Source organism: Lissotriton vulgaris, chromosome 6 (assembly GCF_964263255.1).
Source record: "Lissotriton vulgaris chromosome 6, aLisVul1.2, whole genome shotgun sequence".
Classification (NCBI taxonomy): domain Eukaryota; kingdom Metazoa; phylum Chordata; class Amphibia; order Caudata; family Salamandridae; genus Lissotriton; species Lissotriton vulgaris.
In genome coordinates, this window is record NC_141694.1 from 1,356,026,463 (window position 1) to 1,356,049,129 (window position 22,667).

Sequence of the window (22,667 nt, forward strand, 5' to 3'; positions counted from 1 at the left end):
GCTGACATCTATTCTCTGAAGGCTGGATTCAAGTAGAAAAATATGGGCAACCTCAATGGAGCGCGAGTCCGATACACAAAGTAGATTGGCCTCGGTCAGAGCTTATCTTATGACTTATAAGAATTTGAAGAAAAAGTCTCTGAGAAGGCAGAAGTTCATTGGGGCAAGGCTGCAAGAGGGATTTGAGATGGGGACATCGTCGTTGAGGAGCCGCCGGATGAAGTCTCAGTGAAGACATGTAAGTTTGGACTTAGTCTCTCTTTTAGAATATCAATAATCTCTAGTGGGATGAGGCGGGAGACCGTAGCAGATGAGAGTTTCACGTGGCCGGATACCCCTTTGGCAAAGGACCACTGAACAAGATTTGCTGTTGTGGAGAAGAACGTAGAGGGAGCTGCTGCGAAGTCAAGCCAACTGGCGATGCACCTTGAGCGTATGAGTAAGCAGGTTGGTCCAAGTCTCCTCTCAGTTCTCAGAGTAGTTTTTATCCAAAAATGTAAGTCCTAAGTTTTGGATTTTGGCCATATGGGTACCTTTAACACCACCACCAAGGGTCCAGGACTTGAGGTTTACCACTTGATGGATTAAAACTTGCTCAGATTGTGTCCGGGGGCAGGTTCAAGATTGTTGGAGGCATTTCTGTCCCTGAGGCTCTAATCAGGAGGCCAGTAAACTAGCCCTTAGAGTCACTATGTTAGTCCTGGGTTCAAGAAGTGGAACAGGGCTCATGCAGCAGGGCAGTCCTCTAACAGTTCAAGGCAGATTCCAGACAGTGACACAGTCCTTCCAGGCGCAGCAAAGCAGTCTTGTGGAGTACACAGCAGGCTCCAGTAGAAGCAGACAGTCCTCTGAGAGTACTTCCACTGGTCCAAAAAGCGAACTGAAGAATGAGTCATATTTTTATAACTGTTGCCTTCTTTGAAGTAGGAGAAGTTTCTAGAGAATTCCCTTTGAAGCGCTTGAAGTTTCCTGCTTCCTCTGACCTGGGCCCTGACTGTGTGCATGAACAATGCAGGGGTGAGAAGTCCTTTGTGTGAAGGCAGAGCACAGCCTATGTAGTTAAAGGTGGGGTAGTGCCCAGCTCCACCCCTACCCTGCCAGTTGATGGCACACCTAGTTGCTCTATTGTGCGGCTGTCTGAAAGGAATAAACAAAGTCCATCTGCCAAGTACACCCAGTCATGTGACCCAGGAACAGGCCGTGGGCACCAAATATTTAGGGCAGTCTTTAGATGTCATTACTCAGAATCAAGATCTTTCATCTTCTAGAATATGTGGATAATATTCTCATTATGGCCTAAGACCAGGATGTCATAAGATCACAACTAGGTGCAGTAAATTGATTATTCCATAGTTCAGGCTTCATAATGAAGTGGGGAAAATATATCTCCCCAATGCAGAAATCTAACAGCTAAGGTTTCTACTGAATTCACAAAAGACATTTTATGGTTATTAATAATCAAATGTGGCCAATATCGCAAATGAGAAAAAGGATATTTTGCTTTACTTTTTAATCAACTTATAGTGTCAACTGACCAGACCAGTCGACCTTTTGGCTACCTCAATTCAGACAGTACCGAGGCTCTACAAAGCCTCTAAATATGAAATTTGAGGAAAGAACTGTACTCGAGATTCGGGATGGAATTTTGCAAATTCTATAGTGTTTATATTAGCTGGATGGAAGTCCAGAAGAGTCATTTTCAAATTGTTCTCAATCTAGTCCAGGATTCTCTGAGAAACAAAGTGCTGGGAGGACTGTCCAACATTCCAATCCACAACATTTTTCTGTTGTTGTTGAAGTCACCTTTGTATTTTTTCTATTCAGCTCTGTTTTAATATGACCTGAATTCTATATACAATAGTAACTGTGAACTTTAAAACAAACTTTACATAGTTTAAAAGTTTCAGTTGTCTCACTGCCGCAAGAGAAAGTATGTGTATGTATACAAAGTTGTTTGTGCTTTGACAATTGACCACGCATTGTAAAGTGTCTCCACTGCAGACCACCCTAAACTCCTCCCTGAGGCAAATTCTCGCTGCCAGGCATGCAAGCCCACCACTCGCCTCCCTAAATACTCCTGATTCCCAAATTACCTCCATCCCCCATTGTACACCCTCACATCCATTTAGGAATGTCCTCTGGCAGCTTTGTTGTAGTACTCCTAATATTGTAAGTTTCTGACGGCCCAATCACTAGATGTGAATAAGCGGAAAAGCCTTTGGTCCAAGAAGGGCAGCAGGTCAAAACCTCGAAATGCTTATGCACCAATTGCACGTATTCAATGAAGTGAGGAGATGATTTTCTGGCACAGGCAAAACATGTACATCTGCAGCAGTGAGAACATTTGAACACTTCTCTTTGTTAATTTTCAATTGAGCTTTTTCCCTGACTGACATCAGAAGTGGTATTGCTTATATCTGCCCAGATATATTGTCATGCTATATCATTTTAAAATATGTATACAGCATATATGTATGCCATAGTATGGATTCCTGGGTATTAAAACTGTTAAACTGTAAAACAAAGCTATCCCTTTAACTTTGTTCTAGACCATTTGCTTCACCTATCTCTGCTGCTAGGATGTCCTCATGTTATTTGATGAGAAGAGGCCCAAGGTTTTGTGTTTGCAATTGAATACATCCATTAAAATGTTTTACCTAATTACTTCTGTAGTCTGGGTTCTATATTCATTTCGCAGTTCTGGAGAGGTTGCTCCTTGCAACCATATCTCATGCACCACTTTTAGATTGTCTTTCAAATTCCAACCTGATAAATTACCAGTGCAAATTGTGAAAATACTTCATCTGCTTTATTTGGTGTTATAAAACCTTACACATTGATCAATATAGTTGTATCACACTAAACAGAAATAATTCAACAAACGACTAGAAGATGGAGTAAATTTTACCTGCTCCATGACTGTTGGGGTTAAAGATTCAGTAGGTCTTAGTTCTTGTTTTAACTCATTGATGCCAGTTACATATATTTTTTTCAGAAATTCTGGTTTATTGTTATTCTCAGTGATTGAAGAATATTTCTAAATGAAACATAAAAACATTTTCACATATACAGTCACAGTAATTTCTATTAAATTCTTCTTAGACTAAAATGTAAATTTATCAATTTTCCCATCGATGGGTACAATAATTATTCATGTCTCAATGAACACAACACATTGATCAGGCATTAAATGGGTCTTTTGCATGAGTGTAGTCAGCAGTACAAACAACAAATTACTATAAAGGAGCAGGAATATTATCTGCTATTTTCTTAGATGATCTAGTTTGTAGGTTTGTTATGAGCGTTAGCCACATCTAGAAATAGAACATACTTTAAAGCTGGGGTATCCAACCTTTTCTGTAGCAAGACCTAATTCTGATCAGTGAAAATCATTGTGAGCTATGGATGAATAAACAACTTGTGCATTGTTACCAGACATCCCTTTGCCCCACTGCATTGACTTTAAGCCTAATGTCCATAGAGCCAGATACTATGGTTTGAACAAAATACTTTGACTAGGAGCACTATGACAGGGCTGCTATGTGTGTCTGTGAGAGCGTGGTCTTTGAGGATGTATGAACATGTGTGCATATAAATGGTATTTATTTGTATGGGTTACTGAGAGCATGTACTGTATGTATTTTGCAGCACAGGACATACCTTTTGCCATATGTGGCACCGTAACGTGTATAACACAAACATACAATAACTTTTTTTAATGGGAGAAATTTAAAGTGCAGAAAAATGTCCTGCAAATCTATTATAATATGGAAAAATTTTCTGTACTTTAAATTTCCCTCATTTAAAAAATTGCCTTATTTTCAAGCTATATTTCTAGCACTTTGTCGACTGCCAACTGGAAGCAAGAGGCGTGCTGTTTATAAATGCAACACTTTAAAATAGGAGAAAATTAAAATGATCCACAACTTATCCATCCACATCCATAACACAGTCTCCAACTCTACTCATACCTGCACCAGACCCCAGACTTGACCAGACCACAAAGCAGCCATCCACATCCATAACACAGCCTCCAACCCTACTCATAAGCGTACCAGACCGCAGACTTGATGAGATAATGATCTCATTACATCAAATCAAAGAAGAACTTCAAGCATTTAATGAGTTGATATCGAGACAACAGAGCTACAAGACAGTCTAAATCTAGGGGGCACCTAAACCACCTAACAGTCACTTCGAAACTTACTCTACCGAGCGGGAAATTAGTTCCCTCCCATAATAATTCAACCCGTCCAATCCGTAGCACCAAACCGCTTTCGGAGAGCGATCTACTACTCTCATATGAACCCTCTCTCACGAACGCTCTCACTCCCACTTCAATGACTTTCCCAACTACCCCCCCAACCCTCACAGGCCCACTAAAAACAAGACTAGAGGCGTCACTGACAACAACCTAAGAAGAGTCCCCCTCATTCAGGAACCTACTTCATTCCTCATCGCGCCTCATCTTAAATGCATACTTCAAAATTGCGGCGGCCATATTGGATGTAGCTGGGACTCCCCGCGCTCTAGTTGCTCATAAAAGGGGCTCCCATCGACCTTGCACCTGATTGTTTGTGTGCTTGAGTCCCTCCTGAGGCAGAAGCCGGGAGGTTGTGTTGCATTGCTCTTGATCTGTTTAAATTTGTAATTACTTTTAAAATCGGCGAATTTTAACTTTGAATTGCAACATTACCCAAACTGCTTGATTAATAAGCTTTTCTTTGCTAACTCCTTCCGCCCTCCTCCCTGCAGCCCTGGGCCACTCCCAGCCGAGTATCGACGCTGTGGAGTTGGTCTCGGGCACACAATTGCGGCGGCCATATTGGGTGTAGCTGGGACTCCCCGCGCTCTAGTTGCGTATAAAAGGGGACGTCCATGCCTCCGCGTAGCGGACACGGCCAGCGGACGTGCCGGTTCTGTGCCGGAGTCGTGCCAGAGTCCTGCCCGTCCACGACCATCTCACGAACTCGTCGATCGACTACCCTCTTGGCTCCATTATCAACCCCATTTTCTATAGCAGGGAACTCCTACTGAATCTTAAACCCTCTTGCTACAATTTTACGCACATAATATCTTCCGATGCCAACCTCCACGCCCACTCTTTCACACACTGTGGCTACGGAAAGAGAGCTTGCAACCTCCTGAAACAAAGCCCCCCCTATCAGGTACCTACCCAACACCCACCTACTACCACCTACTAGTAAAACCATTAACATTAAAGCGGGCCTAATCAACTGCCGTTCACTAGTCAAACACTCCTTAGACATCGCGCAAACCCTGGAAGATAATAAATGGGATCTCCTTTTTTTAACTGAGACTTGGTTGGGGGACGAATCCAACCCTGCCCTAATCCAGGTGGAGGTGTTGCAATAATCTATCGATCACAATGGACCATTTCTTCTCTCCCCTTCGCCCAAATAGATTCTATTGAGGCACTACCATTCTTTATCCAATTCGCCGCTAACATCACCTGTTCTGGCCTTTTGGTCTATCGTCCTCCCAAATGCAAACTTATGTATCTCCCATCACTTTTGGATTATGTTCTCCAGGCTTGTTCCCTCTACTCGAACTTCACTCTGCTTGGTGATTTTATTCTCCATGTAGATAATGTCCACGATCAAACCAACTTAAACTTTCTGTCCACCCTCTCTGATGGCGGTTTAAATCAACTGGTCTCCAACCCGACCCATAAAGCCGGACACATCCTTGACCTGATTTGCACGAACCTGACAGATATCTGTATCAGTGAACCTTACCCGGTGATCTGGTCAGACCATTTCTTTGTCCCATTTTCCTTTCGTCTACAACATCAGGACAGACCTAGACTCCCGGCCAAAATAGTAGGCCGTAACTGGAGCAAGATTACCCTCGATAGCGTAGAGGCTCATCTCCCTCTGACCGCCCTATTAGAAACCTCAGACCTAGATTCTAGGTTAATTGATCTCAACAACAGAATATCTTCTGCCATAAACATTATTGCTCCTATCAAACCCATTAAAACTTTTCGAGCTGCCCCTTCTGCACCCTGGTACTTTGACGATCTGCGTAAATGCAAATCAGCTTGTAAAATCTTGGAGAGATGTTGGAGACAAACATACTCCTCTGACAGTAAACAACTTTACAAATCAGCTCTTAAAGATTATAGAAAGAGGATAATTGATCACAAGAGAGAATATCTGGAGGAGAAAATCAACCGAGCCCAGGGCTCTTCCAGAGAAATCTTCAACACTGTTAAAGCCTTTACCGTTCCTATGGCCCTTAAACAACAATCTCCAGCGTCCCAATCTCTCTGCAACCGCCTCTCGGACTACTTCGAGGACAACATTGCTAATATATATGACTCCTTCCCAGACAAGAAATCCCCATTGCCCACGGATAATCGCCCAGTCAATTCAGTCTCCACCCGTTTTTACTAATTTCGCAGAAATCTCCCTCGAACGTTCTCTGACAGAACTATCAAAATGTAAGTCAGGGTCACCCACAGAACCTTGGCCGGCCAAACATTACAAATCTCTTGCCCCTCTTCTTAACCCATTTCTTAACGAGATTTGGAACGACTCCTTCCGGACAGGTATCTTCCCTGACTCTTGGAAGCATGCCCGTCTGGTCCCTATCCTTAAAAAACCCAATGCCGACCCCAATGAACCATCTAATTATAGGCCAATCTCGCTGCTATCTGCACCTGCAAAGGTACTCGAAAAACTAGCCCATCAACAACTTGCTGACTCTCTTGAATCCAATGGCGCTTTTCACGACTCCCAACATGCGTTCAGAACCGGTCACAGTACCGAGTCGGCATTAATAGAAATGGCCGACTCTGTAAGATGGAGACTGGATGAAGGATCTAGAGCGGTGTTGGTGCTGCTCGACTTGTCGGCAGCATTCAACACCGTCTCCCACCCAGTCCTTCTTGACCGACTACGATCTAAGGGCATTCAAGGTAAGGCATTGGAGTGGCTTACTTCCTTTTTAAAAAACCGAACTCAAGCGGTATTCACCCCCCCTTACACTTCAGCTAATCGCCCTTTGAAGTGGGGAGTCCCACAGGGCTCCTCACTTAGTCCTCTTTTATTTAATGTTTACTTCTCTCCATTGGCTGAGATCATTGCCCAATCAGGTATCAAATCTACTTCTTACACTGATGACATTCAGCTATTGTTTTCTTACAATAACCCTAATCAGTCCACCTTTGACCCCTTAAAGAACTGCCTCAACAACATAGCCAGTTGGATGGGCGACAACTTCCTACGGCTTAATGCCGGAAAAACTGAGGTCCTCTTCTTCCACCAATCCTCCCCCCTTGACTCCAATCTCTGGTGGCCCCATGAATTAAATACTCCCCCCTTACCCAAAGAATCTGTGAAAAATCTTGGAGTTAGATGGGACACCAGTCTTTCATTTCATAAACAAATCCAAATGGTATCGCCCGCATGCTTTTCGAAAATCAGAATGATCAAAAAATGTATTAATTTTTTACCTAACAACACCAGAAGAACAATCATTCAGGCACTGATTACGTCCCATTTGGATTATGCCAACGGCCTTTATATCGGACTCACCACCGGCCTTTGCCATCGTCTTCAGATGGTTCAAAATGCTTCAGTCCGTCTGGTCTGTGGCATCTCTTTGCGTGATCACATCTCTCCCCATAGACGACGCCTTCACTGGCTTCCGATCAAACAAAGAGCAGAATTCAAGGCCTTGACTTTGACCCATCGAGCTGTAAGGGGCAAGGGTTCTGCATATTTCTCCTCCTCCCTCCGCCCCTACAGCAACAGCAGACTCCTCCGCTCCAGTTCTAAAAAATTTCTCGTCATCCCTACATTCAAAAAAGTACGTTCAGGTGGAAGAACGTTTCAAGTAGGTGCCACCACTCTCTGGAACAATCTCCCCCAATCCATTCGACTTATCCAAGAAGAACTACCATTTCGAAAAGCCGTAAAATCATTCTTATTCTGTTAAACTCCATTAAGAGCCTGTAAATCAATATACTCTCATACAAACGAGCGCCAGGACACCCCGTTGGGGTAGCTGTGCGCTATACAAGATACACTAAATAAATAAAATAAATAAATAAATAAAATAAATTGTAGATCGGCCTCTAGACATGCAGCGGACATAGCTGACCTCATTCTCCCACAAGAACCGGACCTGATAATGTTAATGGAAACTTGGCTAAAGGAATCCTCCACACCAATCATTGACATACTAGTACCCCCAAACTACGACATCATCAAACTGGACAGAATTGATAAGACAGGGGGAGGTATCGCCTGTATACACCGTAGCAATATCTCAGTAAACAGATCCATATCCCCTGTATTCCCTTCTTGCGAATACATATGCCTCGAAATCACCAGTAATGGCAAACCATTATGCTCTTTACACACCATCTATCATCCACCGGGTGACAACCTCGCCTTCACCGAACACTTCATAGATATGGTCTCATCGAACACCGGGCGTCAAAATACCCAAATATTCCTTGGAGACTTCAATCTCCACTGGACCGCAATGATGCAGCGGTCAATAGTCTCAAAAACTTCCTCGATGACCTAGACCTCACCCAAATTTGTAACAGCCCTACTCACAATAAAGGTTCAATCCTGGATATAATAATCTCTAAAAGAGACTCCATTCAGCTAAAGTCAATCCGACCCTGTGACTGGTCAGACCATCAAATTATCACCTTCTTTATCAAGGAAATAGTGAAACTTAACTTGGTTCAATCCACAAGACCAAAAGTATGGAAAAGAGATCTAAAAAAAAAAAAAACCCTAACATATTACCATCTTCCAGCTACAACCTACTTCTGCTCCCTGCAGGGACTTCCAAAGTCCATGATCTCACCAATCACTTCCTCAATTCCATGAACTCGATATTAAATGAGATAGCCCCCTTCAAAAAAAGAGAGTCTCCATAAAAGATTCTAAGCCCTGGTACAATGGAATACTCAATGAGGATAGACGATCTCTCAGAACTTCTGAATGCAGATGGAGATTAGTTCTGCCAATCACCTCAAGATTCTAAGGAAAAAGAGAAATGCATATTACAGAAAGATCAAGCGCACTAAAGCAGACTTCTTCAGCTACCAACTAGTCCAGGCAAAAAATTGTCCAAAAAAACGTTTTGAATTAATCAAAACCCAATCTAAGGATACACCTCAACGTCCGCAAGACATAGCTTGCCTGCAACCCAACTGTGAAGAATTTTCTGCCTTCTTTACTTAGAAGACTGACAACATCAAGAAGGACCTCCTCAATGATCTAATCTTACACTCTGGGCCTCATATCAAAACCTCCCCATCACTTCCAATTGCGCCACACCAAATCCCATCAAAGTTTGACCTAAAAAATGGTGAAGCTTGGTCATACTTTGCTACTTACACTGAAGAAGCTATATCCAAAATACTTAGTGCCCTGAATCCTGCCAATCACTTCACAGATCCTCTCGCCGTAAACGCTGTTAAAGACTTAACTCCACTGCTTGTGCCTCTCTGGACCAAGATCATAAACAGCTCACTACACTACAACTAGGTTGCATCCCAGGCACCCTCAAAGCCGGACAAGTATCACCCATTGTAAAGAAACCCTAGGCCGACCCTAAACAACTATCGCCCTATTTCCAATATTCCTACCTTGGCCAAACTATTGGAAAAATGTGTACACCTCCAGCTGACAAGGCATATTGATCACTTTGACCTTCTTAACAAATACCAATCAGGCTTCCGAGCAGGTCACAGCACTGAATCAGCCATGAAACATATAATTGACGACGCGCTACAAATCCTTGATCAGAATGGAACCTGCCTACTCATCCTTCTAGACCTCTCCTCAGCCTTTGATACGGTCAAACATGAGACCCTGATAGATCTTCTGAAACACAGAATGGGATTATCAGGGTCATTGCTAAACTGGTTTACCTAATTTCTCCAAAACCAGACACAGCAATTCAGGGTCAACAACTCCCTGTCTAAACCTGTCCCAGTAACTTTGGGAGTCCTGCAAGGGTCTTCACTATCCCCAACATTGTTTAAACATTTCATGGAACCACTCACCGAAATTCTACATGCGTCTAACGTACAATATTACATGTACGCTGATGACACACAACTATACCTTAAGATCCACACCTTAGAAGACATCAAATTGCTTAACACAACTCTTGGGAATACCCAGACATGGCTGGCAGAAAATCATCTCAAACTGAATGCCCTAAAAACCGAATTCCTCCTAATAGCTCCACCCGCCCAAGCCCCCATAATGCAGACTGGATCAAACATCTCACTGCACTCAACGTTCAACCAACCATCGTGGATACAGCGAAATCACTGGGAATAACTCTTGACAGTAACCTCAATATGCAAAAGCACATCAGCATAACAATAACCATTATAACTGGATCGAAACGCCGTCGACATAATATGTGGTCTGAACACTAGTTCACTATCATGTGCCTAAAAATCATGTGTTTTCCACATATGTGAAGCAAACAGATTGTAAAATTACCTTTTTGCTCCCGTTCTCCCTAAATGCCTGAAAATCTTTAGTTGAATGTATTTTGTATTGTATGTCTAGTACTGTGGATACAGGACTGTGTCCCACTGCTCTATTGTTGTTCTGTTTGATTTACGTTATTTAGTACCGTATTGAAATTTTGATAGTTTCCACTCTAGAACACTTGAAGAGAATTTACCACATGGACAATTTCTTAGATTCGGAAGAAACTGTAACCAAGTGGAAGACTATCATGTTCAATTAACTGCCCTATCATAGAATATTAGAGAACGAGAATACCCAGTGATAATCAGAAAAGCTTCTCAGAAAAGAGCACATAATCAAAACAGAGATGCCTTACTAGGTGAAACTCTGCGGACAAATACAGTAACACTCCTTACTTGTGATACAATATATAACACTATTTCAAACAAAATGACAAAAAGCATCAATAAACATTGGGGCATCCTACAAATAGGAAACCGCAAGTGGGAAAAACCTCTATTCTCTTTCAGAAATGCGAGAAGCCTGAAGGAACATTTACAGGCACATACATCAAAGGAAAAGCCGGTCGCAAACGGACAGATTCTCAGAATCTGCCCCTTTGCGACCGGTATTTTTGTATTTGGAATTGCGACTAGCAATTTGCGAGTAGCAATTAAGGAATGTGTAGGAATCGCTATTTTTGTAACGATTCCTACATGCATAGGCTTTTGCGATTCCAAATAGCGATTCCTTAAAAATCGCTATTCAGGAATCACAATTCTTTCTGTTGATGCATGTGGCAGTTAGTGTCTACAGGCCCCAAAAAACCTTATGTACACTCTGGTAACACATTACTCAATGCCTGGGGCCTACCAATGTAACAGGACACTACCCCTGTAGCAATTGCAGTGTGTGGCATTTGACTGTTAGCACCAAGACGTTAAGTTTAGAACCAGGTAAAACCTGCTATCTAAGACGACAAACTAATTGAAATTCGGCCAATGTTATATATCTGATTACCTGCCCTTGTGGTCTACAGTATGTTGGTATGACCAGCAGAAAAATCAAGGTGAGGATTTGCGAACATCGCAGTAACATACAATGTAACCGTAAAACTACAAAAATTACTTATCATTTTCTACAAGCAGGACATACCACAAATGACTTGAAATGGGTCATCATTGAGCAAATAGAACATATACAAGAAAACTCACAGAACCGACTCCTTGGAAAAGAACATTGTTGGATTTACTGTTTATCCACTCACAAAAAGGGATTAAACAATATTATCCCATGGAATGATATCAATATTGGTTGTTCCCCAATTTTCAACACTGCCATATCAGTTTAGAACATAAGCTTAACATAAGGTCTATTATCTCCATCACATAGGTTAAGTGTTACATGGATATTTGTAAGAATTTAATACAGAGAGTATTGCGCCATTCCCTACTGATTATATGCTCTAAAAACAACATTGTATCCAGAAATATCAGTTTTCGCTCTTACCACAAAATGGCTAATGCGGGTTACTTATAATTTACCTATGGAATTAACTTCTACCGCACATATTATTAATCACTCATGTTATAAATCGATATGAACAAGTGAACTAGTCTGCCTTCTCGCATAATTGGGTGTTTCCAGATCGTCTTAGTATAGAAGGGCAGATCTGTTTTGACCAATGGTTCAATCCGTCATCACCTGAATGTGTACGTGAGCATGTTACGTTGAACGCGTATGCTTTGACACATTTGGCTGCCTGATTTCTGGAATACTAGAAAAGCTGAAGCTGCTGGGGTCCAGTGTAAGGACTGGAATAGGTGCCACACACATGCAGGGAACCTTGACAAAGTAAGTGGGAAGAGAGGGAAGTTAAAAACCTTTCTGCTAAGTGAAAATAATAAGACAGTTTACATCACCTTGACTGGTTAATACCTTTCCTTGTAGAGTGTGACTACAGGCACTGCCCCCCACCAGGATCCATGTCGCCCAAATCCTAGAGCAACATAAGTAAGGCTCAGACCTATTTTACCTTGTTCTATATGCCTCACTAATTGATATTGGGCACTTTTAACCATCATTAACTTAACCTTTACTATTCTCTGCCATGTATCTTGTTATTGTGACGATCAATGACTTTTTATGTAGCATAACAACAATAATCACTGGGTCGCTAGTGATGTATAGTTCGGAATTGCGAAAATACACACGCCTTCAAGATTGTATTTCATTTCTCATCCTGGAAACCAATGAATGCCGAAAAAAAAGACATGGTGTCCTCCAAACAATGAAAATAATAATAAAAAAATGTGCAAACTAAGATTTGGGTTATAAGTTGCATACTTGAGGGATTTTTACAATTGCATGCCATGACAAATGATATAGATGACATCGCACTATGTCAAGTACTGCATCAAAATTGTTTGTGTGATAACTGCAGATAATTTTCACACTCTTATTTTTCAGGTACATCGAGTTAGGTGAAAACCGCAAGTTAATTTTTCACCAAGGAGAACATTTATCCTACACTTAGCACACATTAGTGTGTGTGCTATCACGTATTATAGGCCAAACAAATTTGTTGGGCTTCTACACCTTTGGTCCTGAAGAAAGCCATGTCTTAAAAACCTTCTTTGGCTGAAACATGTAGACCATTCTTAGGATACAAGAGATCAATTATTTCTCCCAGCTTTCCGCATTTCTACCTTTAAATTTTGCCAGAGGACCCCAATTTTAAAGCACTCCTGGCTAGGAAGGAGATCCTGTAGACAGTTTTAACTCACTATCATCACAACTGTCATCAACAAACACCAGCTCTGCAGTAATCAAGCATTGAAACACACCTAGGAAGCACTCAGCATCCTAGGTGGGAACCCTATGATGAAGCATGCCACCAATTAGGTTTGTGGGTGAGGGTTCTTCTCACAAACCTATTGGGTTGTTTGCACACATTGTTTTGGATGCAGAATTACCGTTAAGAGCCTGTTCTTTTTGATTGATTGCATTTGCGTACGGGAAAGGGATAAGCCAATTCTATTTCCTCGCTCTTCTTTTTTTAATATCAATTGTCAAATAAAATCAACATTCACAAATCCACTCAGAATCTCAGATCAGCCAACAAGGCCTTGGTATTCTGGAAATTACTTAAGAAATCCGGGATAGGTGGATGCTCCTTTAATTTCTTAGCTGCAATTCATTGGAATAGCCTCCCTCAGGATCTTCGCACAGGGGCAGATTTGCTGACTTTTAGAAAAGAATGAAGACATGACTGTAGCCACTTTAGTCCTATTAACCAGGAACCAGTTATTGACTCAGACTAGCGCCAATATATCCCTCTGGGGAGGAGTTATGCGCTTTTCAAATGCCAAATAAAATACAAATACATTTGCGACCAGTTTTCTCTTTCTAGTCCACAATGAAAGTGCTTTAAGATGCAATTTTGGGCTAGGTCGTAGCAGAGTCTTGAGATGCACTGATTCTACTTTCTCTTACAGAATGTGAGACCCCTGTGCAGCAAAAGCAAGGTGTGATTTGTGGTGCATCACTTTGATGGTATAGCAAGGCATCTGCAACGCAGCTCCTTTTGGTGTTTCAAGAAATGGTAACTCGACCCAGAACTTTCACTGCCCTCTCTATCCTCACGTCTGCAAAGCGGTAGCTACAGCTTCACAAAGGAGTATGAATTGATGAATTTCCTTAACAAGATGTGAAGAGCCAGGGTCCAGCTTTGGTTCTTCATTTTGAGATGTTCCTCCCAATCACCTGCCCAGAAAGGATGGATTATACTCCACTACTCCAGTGAACTTAAACTTTTCTGCATACTCCTACATAATATATATTTAGAAATGTCTTGATCAGAGTAAAGGCAATGAAAGTTCATACAAGCACAAGAGGTAGAATGTGAAGAGGAGGAGTTAAGCATGAAAAATCTCAATGCCTTCATTAATGATTCTAAATGTAGCTCCGAACAAAAGGCAGTAGCTTTACAATCAGAGTGATTGATTGTCTTTTAATGAAGAATTGACAAAAATGTCAAAATTAGTCAGACCTCTTTGGGGAGGAGAACATAATGCATTCAAAAAGGTTGTAAGTATTATGTCATGTCTAAGGAGAATGATGATGCAAGGGGAGACTGTTCCTGCTAAACCATTTAATATAAAATACCTGGGTTCGTTCCTCAAAATCTGCACATTCATTCCACCATAAATCTCTCTGTGTCTGAGCACCGATTATGATGGATATTCACAATCAGGGTAATGGACGTCGGCTCTCTGGGAGGCGTGGCTTGCAAAGCCAAGACGGCGGACACGATCTAGGGACACTCTCCTCAACTTCCCCATAATCCGGCAAATATCCTTGCCAGGTTCGGCCATCCGTACCCCCAAAGCATGCTGCTTCCCTAAGGTGGCCACCCCCAGTTGCTGGTTCGCCATTACTTGGCTGGCCGCTCTTCCATGGCCTGCACAGGGGCATCCACCACATTACACTTGGGGATCGGTGGAAGGTGCGGCAGCGTTCAGGACTGGCGCCATGGCAAGCTGTTGGTCAGTCTATCAGCCGCCTACCTCCTGTGTGGCTCCGTTATGGGTCTTTCCACCTCTGATCACCGCGGCCCAGAGGCGCATCTGCCGATCGCTCCTCGGAGGTAGGCCGTTGACTAGAAGCAGTCCCTCGCGACAAGAGTGAGGCCCGCCATTAGGAACATAGCGGAAGGAGCTGCCGCGCAGGAATCGTGTAGGTGAGCTGGGGGCGGGCCCTGACAGACTACCATTATCTAAGTTTCCTCACCTACCTGGGTGCACAGCGGTGGGTCCAGAGGTCATGTCTGGCCTAGGCCCGGCTGTTGAGAACTGGACGGACTACTGCAGTGTTTTGGAGATTCTGCTCCCAGCGGCAAGAGTGTGGTCCGCACTCAATCTCAGAGCTGATCTATACTGCGCCACCGAGACTGGAGCAGAGGTGGCGGAAGGGGGCACAAGGGTCAGATTGGGCCTAGGGCCCTCTGCCGCCTGAGACCATGCAGTGCTGCTGGAAGGACGGAGGTTGGGGCACGGGGGCCGGTTGAGGCCTGCCCCCCAGCACAAGTGACTGTGCAGTGCAACTAGAGAGACGGAGACTGAGTGGATGGCACGAGGGTCGGATTGGGCTTAGGCTCCCCACAGCAGGTGCTTGTGAGGTGCTGCTATTGTGTCAGGGACTGAGTGGGGGCACAAGGGCTGGTTTGGGCCTAGGCTCTCCATCACGTGATTGTACGGTGTTGCTGGAGGAGCAGAGACTGAGTGAGGGCACAGGGGCCAGTTCAGGCCTAGCCCCCCGTGGCAGGTGTTTGTATGGTGCAGCTGGAGAGGCAGTGTCTGTGACTTCTACTACACTATGGTTGATTGTTTAGACATGACCCTGTGGCCCTCCTCGCACCCTAAGCACTAAGAATTAAGGCAGGGCTGCCCAGTACACACCCAGCAGCTTGCTGTAAAGTACTACCATTTCGGGCTGATTTTTGCCATACTCGACAACAATGGAGTGCTCGTGCACCACTGCCCAGGGTACTTCCTCATGCGAATCATCTGCCTCTACTATGTCCACCAGGAGTGGCCCACTGATGGAGTTCCAGGATAGCTCTACATCTGTGGGGGATAAAATCGACAATGTACTTGTGACAATTGAACATAGCAGGACATCCTTGGAAACCTAAATAGATAATGTACCACAGACCTCATGCTGCTTCATGTGGATCACCGAAAACTCACTGATAGAATCACCTTGGTGGAACAGGCGCTAATGGAACTGCAGTCGAAGTGTCAGCATGTTGACTCCTATAGGCAGACAATATTGGAAGGTATAGATGTCCTGGAGAAAAGGCCTGAAGATCCAGAGGGGAGATCCAGAAGGAATAGCATCCGCATCATTGCCCCCCGGAGAAGGCGGAGGGACAGGATGAGGTGCGCTACATGGAAGAATGGCTGCACAAGCTGCTTCCCCCAAGCACCCTTTCACAGTATTTCTCTATCGAAAGAGCGCACCAGACACAGGCCCCTGCCCAATGGTGCTCAAGTTACTACATTTCCGTGATAGGGATTCTATATCAAGGGAAACCTGAAAACTAGATGAGATTAAGGTGGACAATGCACGCGTCATGTTTTTTCCAGACTGCACTATCATAGTCCAACGGCAATGAATGTAGCAACTTTTTGGCGGTGAAGAGATGCCTCTGTGAACTAGATTTGAAATATTAACTCCTCTTCCTGGCACTCCTTCAGGTGATTAAAGATGGAACCTCACACTTCTTTAACGCTCCAGAGGAAATTTGGAGCTGGTTGGAGACCCATGTCCCACACGCTACACAGGTGTCTCTTCCCACCACACAAACAAGCCGGATGCAGACAGGAGGCCGATGCCGCCACCTCAAATTGCAATGGCCCTCAACTCCTGGAGCTGTCTCGGACCTGGAGCAAATCATCATGGAGCGCCGTCGGGCACTGCAACAAGCCGCTGCCCTCACGAAGGCAGCACAGCCCTCAAGCCCTGGCAAAGATGCGCACCACTCTTCACGTGATAAAGGTTCTGTTGACACATGGTCTTCTCAAGCAGACTCAGAGGGTCTACCAGAGGGTCGACCATGTACTTTTGGTTGAACCTGTTAGCAGGGCCGGGGTACAGGGCCTGGCTCTTAAGTGGATCACTTCCTTAGTAGAGGATCGCTCGCAAGCTGTTTGCCTCGCTCAGTTCTCCACCTCCAAAGTCAAATTGACATGTGGGGTGCCGCAGGTCTCCTTCTTTTCACTGCACCTCTTTAATTTATATTCGTATCCCCTTATTCACTCCTTAGGTGAAAAGAAGGTGTGTACCTTCAACTACGCTGACGATCTTCAATTCATCTTTGAAATTAACAAGGCAGCTACCTCTGTCTCTGACTTTCAATCTATCATGCGTCATATAAACAGCTGGCTGAACAATAACCACCTGAAATTAAATCCAGAAAAAACAGAATTGATTTTAATTGGAGGGTCTTTAAATCCCTGGAATACCAACTTCTGGCCAATGTAGCTGGGAAACCCTCCCCTTCTGTTTAGTTCTATTAAACGCCTTGGCATCATAATTGATTGTGAGCTGTCTATGAAACCCAGATTGGGGCATTGGTCTCTGCCTGCTTTTTTCAGCGTCGTAGGATCAGTAAGAGCAGCAGATTCCTTACAACTGAAGCTCTGACTCAAGTAGTATTAGCATCTGGGGACATAATTTGACCTGCCTGCACCTCACCTCTCCTAGCCACAGACATGTCCAGTCTATGCATGTGTAATCATGCTCTTTTAACCTACAGGTGCCCATTGCATATCTCTGAAGTAACTCGCCATACTATATTATACCTGGGTTGGGGATTTGGCTCCATTGTCTTTGCAGTGGATCCGCCTGCCCTACGTAGTTGGTAACCCATATTGCTTGTAATTGGGTAAATGAAAGATTTTGGGAGTCCCCCCTTTTCTACTGCATGCTCTCCCCCTGCCTTATAGTGGGATATTGTTTGTTCTCTAAATGTTAGTCACTGATTGGTTTGGGCGGCACCTGAATTGATGTACTGCTCCTATGGTATCCATTGTTACTCATGCTCTTGTTCTGTTCGCTTGTTTTGTTTGTAGCAATGTGCATGGCCCGCCACTTCTGTTCGGCTACCCAAGAGGCAGTGCCCTCGCACACACTAGTATTCTTAGCGAATGCTCGGTGACCCGTCCCAGGCTTGCTCAAGCACATTAATATGGCATCCATTAAAATCTTAACCTGAAACGTTCCTGGGATCCATACTTCTGCACGTGACTATGTCAACTACCCTTACCTCAGGTGACACTTCATTCACATCGCTCTCCTTCAGGAGTCTCACCTGATTCACCAAGAAGAAGTTAAACAACACAGACACTTGCATCGCCAAATCTACACTACTGACTTCTTCTCTTATGCAAGTGGCACATTATTCTGAGTTAGGCTGGGGTCCCATTCGTGTTTGATGATGTAGTAGTAGACCCAGAAGGCAGACATGTCCTGGTCAAAAAAGACTACAGTCTTCACATCCTATTGGGAAATATATACGAAATATATACGATCTCCCGGCAAATCGGGTGGTGGCGTTGCCCTGATCGCCCACAAAGAAATCGTCTTCCAATCTTTGGCTTTTTCCCCTATTGGATCATCATACTATTTAGTGGCCTGCACACTCTCCTTCAGCACTCCGCTCACCTGTGTGCTGCTGTACCGTCCTCCCTCTTCTCCTCAACTCTTCCTGCCGAGCTTTCTAGAACTGGTGGCAACCCTAGCTGTAAACAATTCAGCCATTTTGATATTAGGAGATTTCAACTTCTGGCCTTCAGATCCAGCTGAATGTTCATCATCGAAAGAATTTTCAGAGTCTCTCCGCTCTCTTAACTTTTCTCTTAACTTTTCTCCAGCTGTGCACCACCCAACCCACTGTCAGGGCCACATCTTAGATCAGATCTGGTCCCTCAACTGTCCGGTGTTGTCCTTGGCCATTTCCCCTTGCACCTGGTCCGATCATTTTCTTATTTCCTTTTCACTACCCATCTGTCCAGCCCGTAAGTCCTCCCTCCCCAAAAACATCTGGGCGCACTCCTGGAACCGCGTAGATGTGACCTCCCTGTCTGCCACTCTCTCCGCCTCCTGCCCAGATCTTCACGGGCTGTCTTCCCTCGAACAAGCAGACGCCATCAACTCTTGGCTCTGTTCAGGGTGCGCCTCAGTCGCTCCCCTTAGGCGTGTATCATCTAAAGGCACCAACGACGCCAATCGTTGGTTCAACCAGGAACTCAAAGATCTAAAACTTAATGTCCGACGGGCAGAACGCTCCTGGAGGCGCGGCTACTGTCCAACACTTAGAAAACAGTATATTACTCTTTTGGCCCGGTATAGAAAATCCATCTTAGCGACCAAGAACACCAACTTTTCTTCCAAAATTCTAGCCGCCGAGAATCAGTCCAAAGAAATTTTCACCATTGTGCACGATCTCGCCTACTCCGATAGGGCCTCCCTTAAAGCTTCCCCCTCCCAGCATCTCTGCGACTCCCTCAATACTTTTTTCCTCGATAAAATTTCTATCATTAAAGCAAATACTCCCCCTTCTCCCCCTTCCTTTGTAAATCCCCAGTGTCCCCCCAACACAGCTCGTCTCGACTCTATTCCCCCCCTTACAGAAGAATCCTTTCTTTCTCTTCTACCGATGATCAAGTCCGGTTCCCCTCTAGATTCTTGCCCTGCATCCATTCTGAAACAGATTTATTCTGCCTGCACCTCGCCCCCTCTCACTCTTCTCAATAGCTCGTTATCTCAGAGCACTGTCATCCCTCCTCTCAAAACGGCCGTCATCCTACCCATTTTTAAAAAACCTGGAGCGGACCCCTCTGCACTTGTCAACTATCGTCCCATCTCTCTCCTACCCTTTCTGGCGAAAGTCCTTGAGCGCCACGTAACTAGGACGCTCAGCACTTTCGTGGAGCAGAATATGATATTAGCCCCACGGCAGGCTGGGTTCCACCCCTCACATTCAACGGAGTCCGTGGTACTTTCGGGTCCTGACAACTTCAGAGAGGGTATGGACACTAGCCATCCCCAGGCCCTGGTCCTCCTCGATCTCTCCGCCGCCTTTGACACGGTTGATCATTCCATCTTACTGTGACGTGTCAAGGCGGCGGGAATCGGAGGCGTTGCCTTGGTCTGCCTGTCCTCCTTTCTGAGTGGCCGCACCCAAGCAGTGCGCTTGGGAGATTTTGCAGCGGACTTCCAGCCGGTCAAATGCGGGGTCCCCCAGGGCTCATCCCTGTCCCCGTTATTATTCAACCTGTACATTGCTCCTCTTATCTTTGCCCTCCAACTGCTGGAGGTCTCCATCTATAATTATGCGGACGACCTCCAGCTTATTTTTTCCCTATCTTCTTCCCCTGAGTCCATTTCTAATTTTCAATCTGTCATGACCTTCATCCGGGACTGGATGAACCACAACCACCTGAAGCTCAACCCCGACAAAACGGAGCTGGTGCTGACAGGTGGTTGCTCCAGTCCCTGGTCCTCCTCTTTCTGGCCCCCCTCATTGGGCTCTCCCCCTACCCCTTCTTCTTCTGTAAAAACCCTCGGTTTCAAACTGGATCACCAACTCTCACTTCACTCCCAAGTCAGTTCTGTGGTGCCCTCATCCTTTCACTCCCTTAGTACCATCCGCAAAGTCTCTCGGTTTTTCTCCTACCCGGCTCTTAAACTCATAGTCCTTGCAATGGTGATCTCCCGCCTGGACTACGGCAATGCCCTTTATTGTGGCATGCCCGCGTACAGCTTGCGACGCCTCCAATTAGTCCAAAACCAGGCGGCCCGCCTGGTCTTTAATTTATCCAAGTCTCATCATGTTACTCCCCTCCTCAAGAATCTTCACTGGCTCCCCATTCGTGAACGAGCCCAGTTTAAACTAGGATGCATCATCTTCAACGCCCCCTCCGGCTCAGCCCCTGCCTTTATCACTTCTGAAATTCACTCCTATGTCCCCCCCCCAGAGAGCTGCGTTCCTCCACCCAACAACTGCTCCTAGTTCCCCGATTCAAACGTAAAAAGTGGGGCGGATCCAAATTTTCCACACTCGCCCCAACCTTTTGGAACTCCCTCCCGGCTCATCTGAGATCTTGTCCCCAATACACACTCTGTCGCAAGGCTTTGAAAACTTTCCTTTTCACACAAGCTTTTTCCTCCTAAATTTCCCCCTTTCCATCCTCCCATCTCTGTAGCTTCAGGGGTTCAGTTAAATCAGCGCCATGAAACCGCTAGGTGTACGCGCGCTTAAGAAATATTTTAAACTCAAACTCAAACAGATGATGTTCCTACACCGGCTCTCAGGCACTATTTCCTGTTGGAATGGTGTGTCAATGCTACTTGGGGGCGACTTTAACAGTGTACTCAACATTAATTTAGACAGATCGTTCCCCCTGCCCAGTATGGCTGCTGTCTCTAATGCATGATTCAGAAAAGGGGGTGGTGATGAACAGAGTGTCTGAATTAAGCAGACCACTCTTACCCAGTCCAAAGATCAGGGCTTGATCCATCACCGTTTTTTAGCTCACTGCACCATCCCAGCTCAGAACTTGGCTATATGCAAATTAGTCTGACCCTGGCCCAGTGCATCATGGGAACAAGGCAGACCAAACTACCAAGCCAATTCTTATACTGGGAAGGAAACAAGCTTCCGGGGACCGGTTTCTGGCATTTCAGCCATCTTCGGCCCGGCTTGCTTGAATCCTGATGGTGCAATGAGCAAGGGACTCACATCTGAGTATACCCTTCCACGCTTATGATGGACAAAAATGATTCAGAAAAGGGGGTGGTGATGAACTGAGTGTCTGAATTAAGCAGACCACTCTTACCCAGTCCAAAGATCAGGGCTTGATCCATCACCGTTTTTTAGCTTAGACATGAGTCCCTTTCTCACTGCACCATCAGGATTCAAGCAAGCCGGGCCGAAGAAGGCTGAAATGCCAGAAACCGGTCCCCGGTATCTTGTCTCCTTTCTGGTGAAGAATTGGCTTGGTAGTTTAGTCTGCCCTGTTCCCATGATGCACAGGGCCAGGGACAGACTGATTTGCATATAGCCAGGTTCTGAGCTGGGATGGTGCAGTGAGATAAATAACGGTGATGGATCAAGCCCTGATCTTTGGACTGGGTAAGAGTGGTCTGCTTAATTCAGACACTCTGATCATCACCACCCCCTTTTCTGAATCGTTTTGGCCACTATAGGTGTGGCAGGGTATACTCAGACATGAGTCCCTTTCTCACTGCACCATCAGGATTCAAGCAAGCCGGGCCGAAGAAGGCTGAAATGCCAGAAACCGGTCCCCGGCAGCTTGTCTCCTTTCTGGTGAAGAATTGGCTTGGTAGTTTAGTCTGCCCTGTTCCCATGATGCACTGGGCCAGGGACAGACTGATTTGCATATAGCCAGGTTCTGAGCTGGGATGGTGCAGTGAGATAAATAACGGTGATGGATCAAGCCCTGATCTTTGGACTGGGTAAGAGTGGTCTGCTTAATTCAGACACTCTGTTCATCACCACCCCCTTTTCTGAATCGTCTCTAATGCATGGACACTTTCTACTTGGTTGCAAAACTGGGGCTTCAATGACATATGGCGAGAACGTAAGCTGGATGC

At 44.8% G+C, this 22,667-nt stretch overlaps 1 protein-coding gene across 1 annotated transcript in view; it reads right to left on the bottom strand.

The window, feature by feature from the left end:
* Positions 1–725: 725 nt before the first annotated feature.
* Positions 726–22,667, bottom strand: part of LOC147708872 (uncharacterized) — a 303,609-nt gene continuing 281,667 nt past the window's right edge. Inside the window, exons 8-12 of the mRNA XM_086925792.1 lie at positions 18,316–18,360; positions 17,333–17,447; positions 15,969–16,111; positions 2,909–3,037; positions 726–863 (exon numbers count right to left, since the gene is read on the bottom strand). Coding sequence (XP_086781918.1) covers positions 726–863; positions 2,909–3,037; positions 15,969–16,111; positions 17,333–17,447; positions 18,316–18,360 — 570 coding nt within the window. The remainder of the gene's footprint in view (positions 864–2,908; positions 3,038–15,968; positions 16,112–17,332; positions 17,448–18,315; positions 18,361–22,667) is intronic.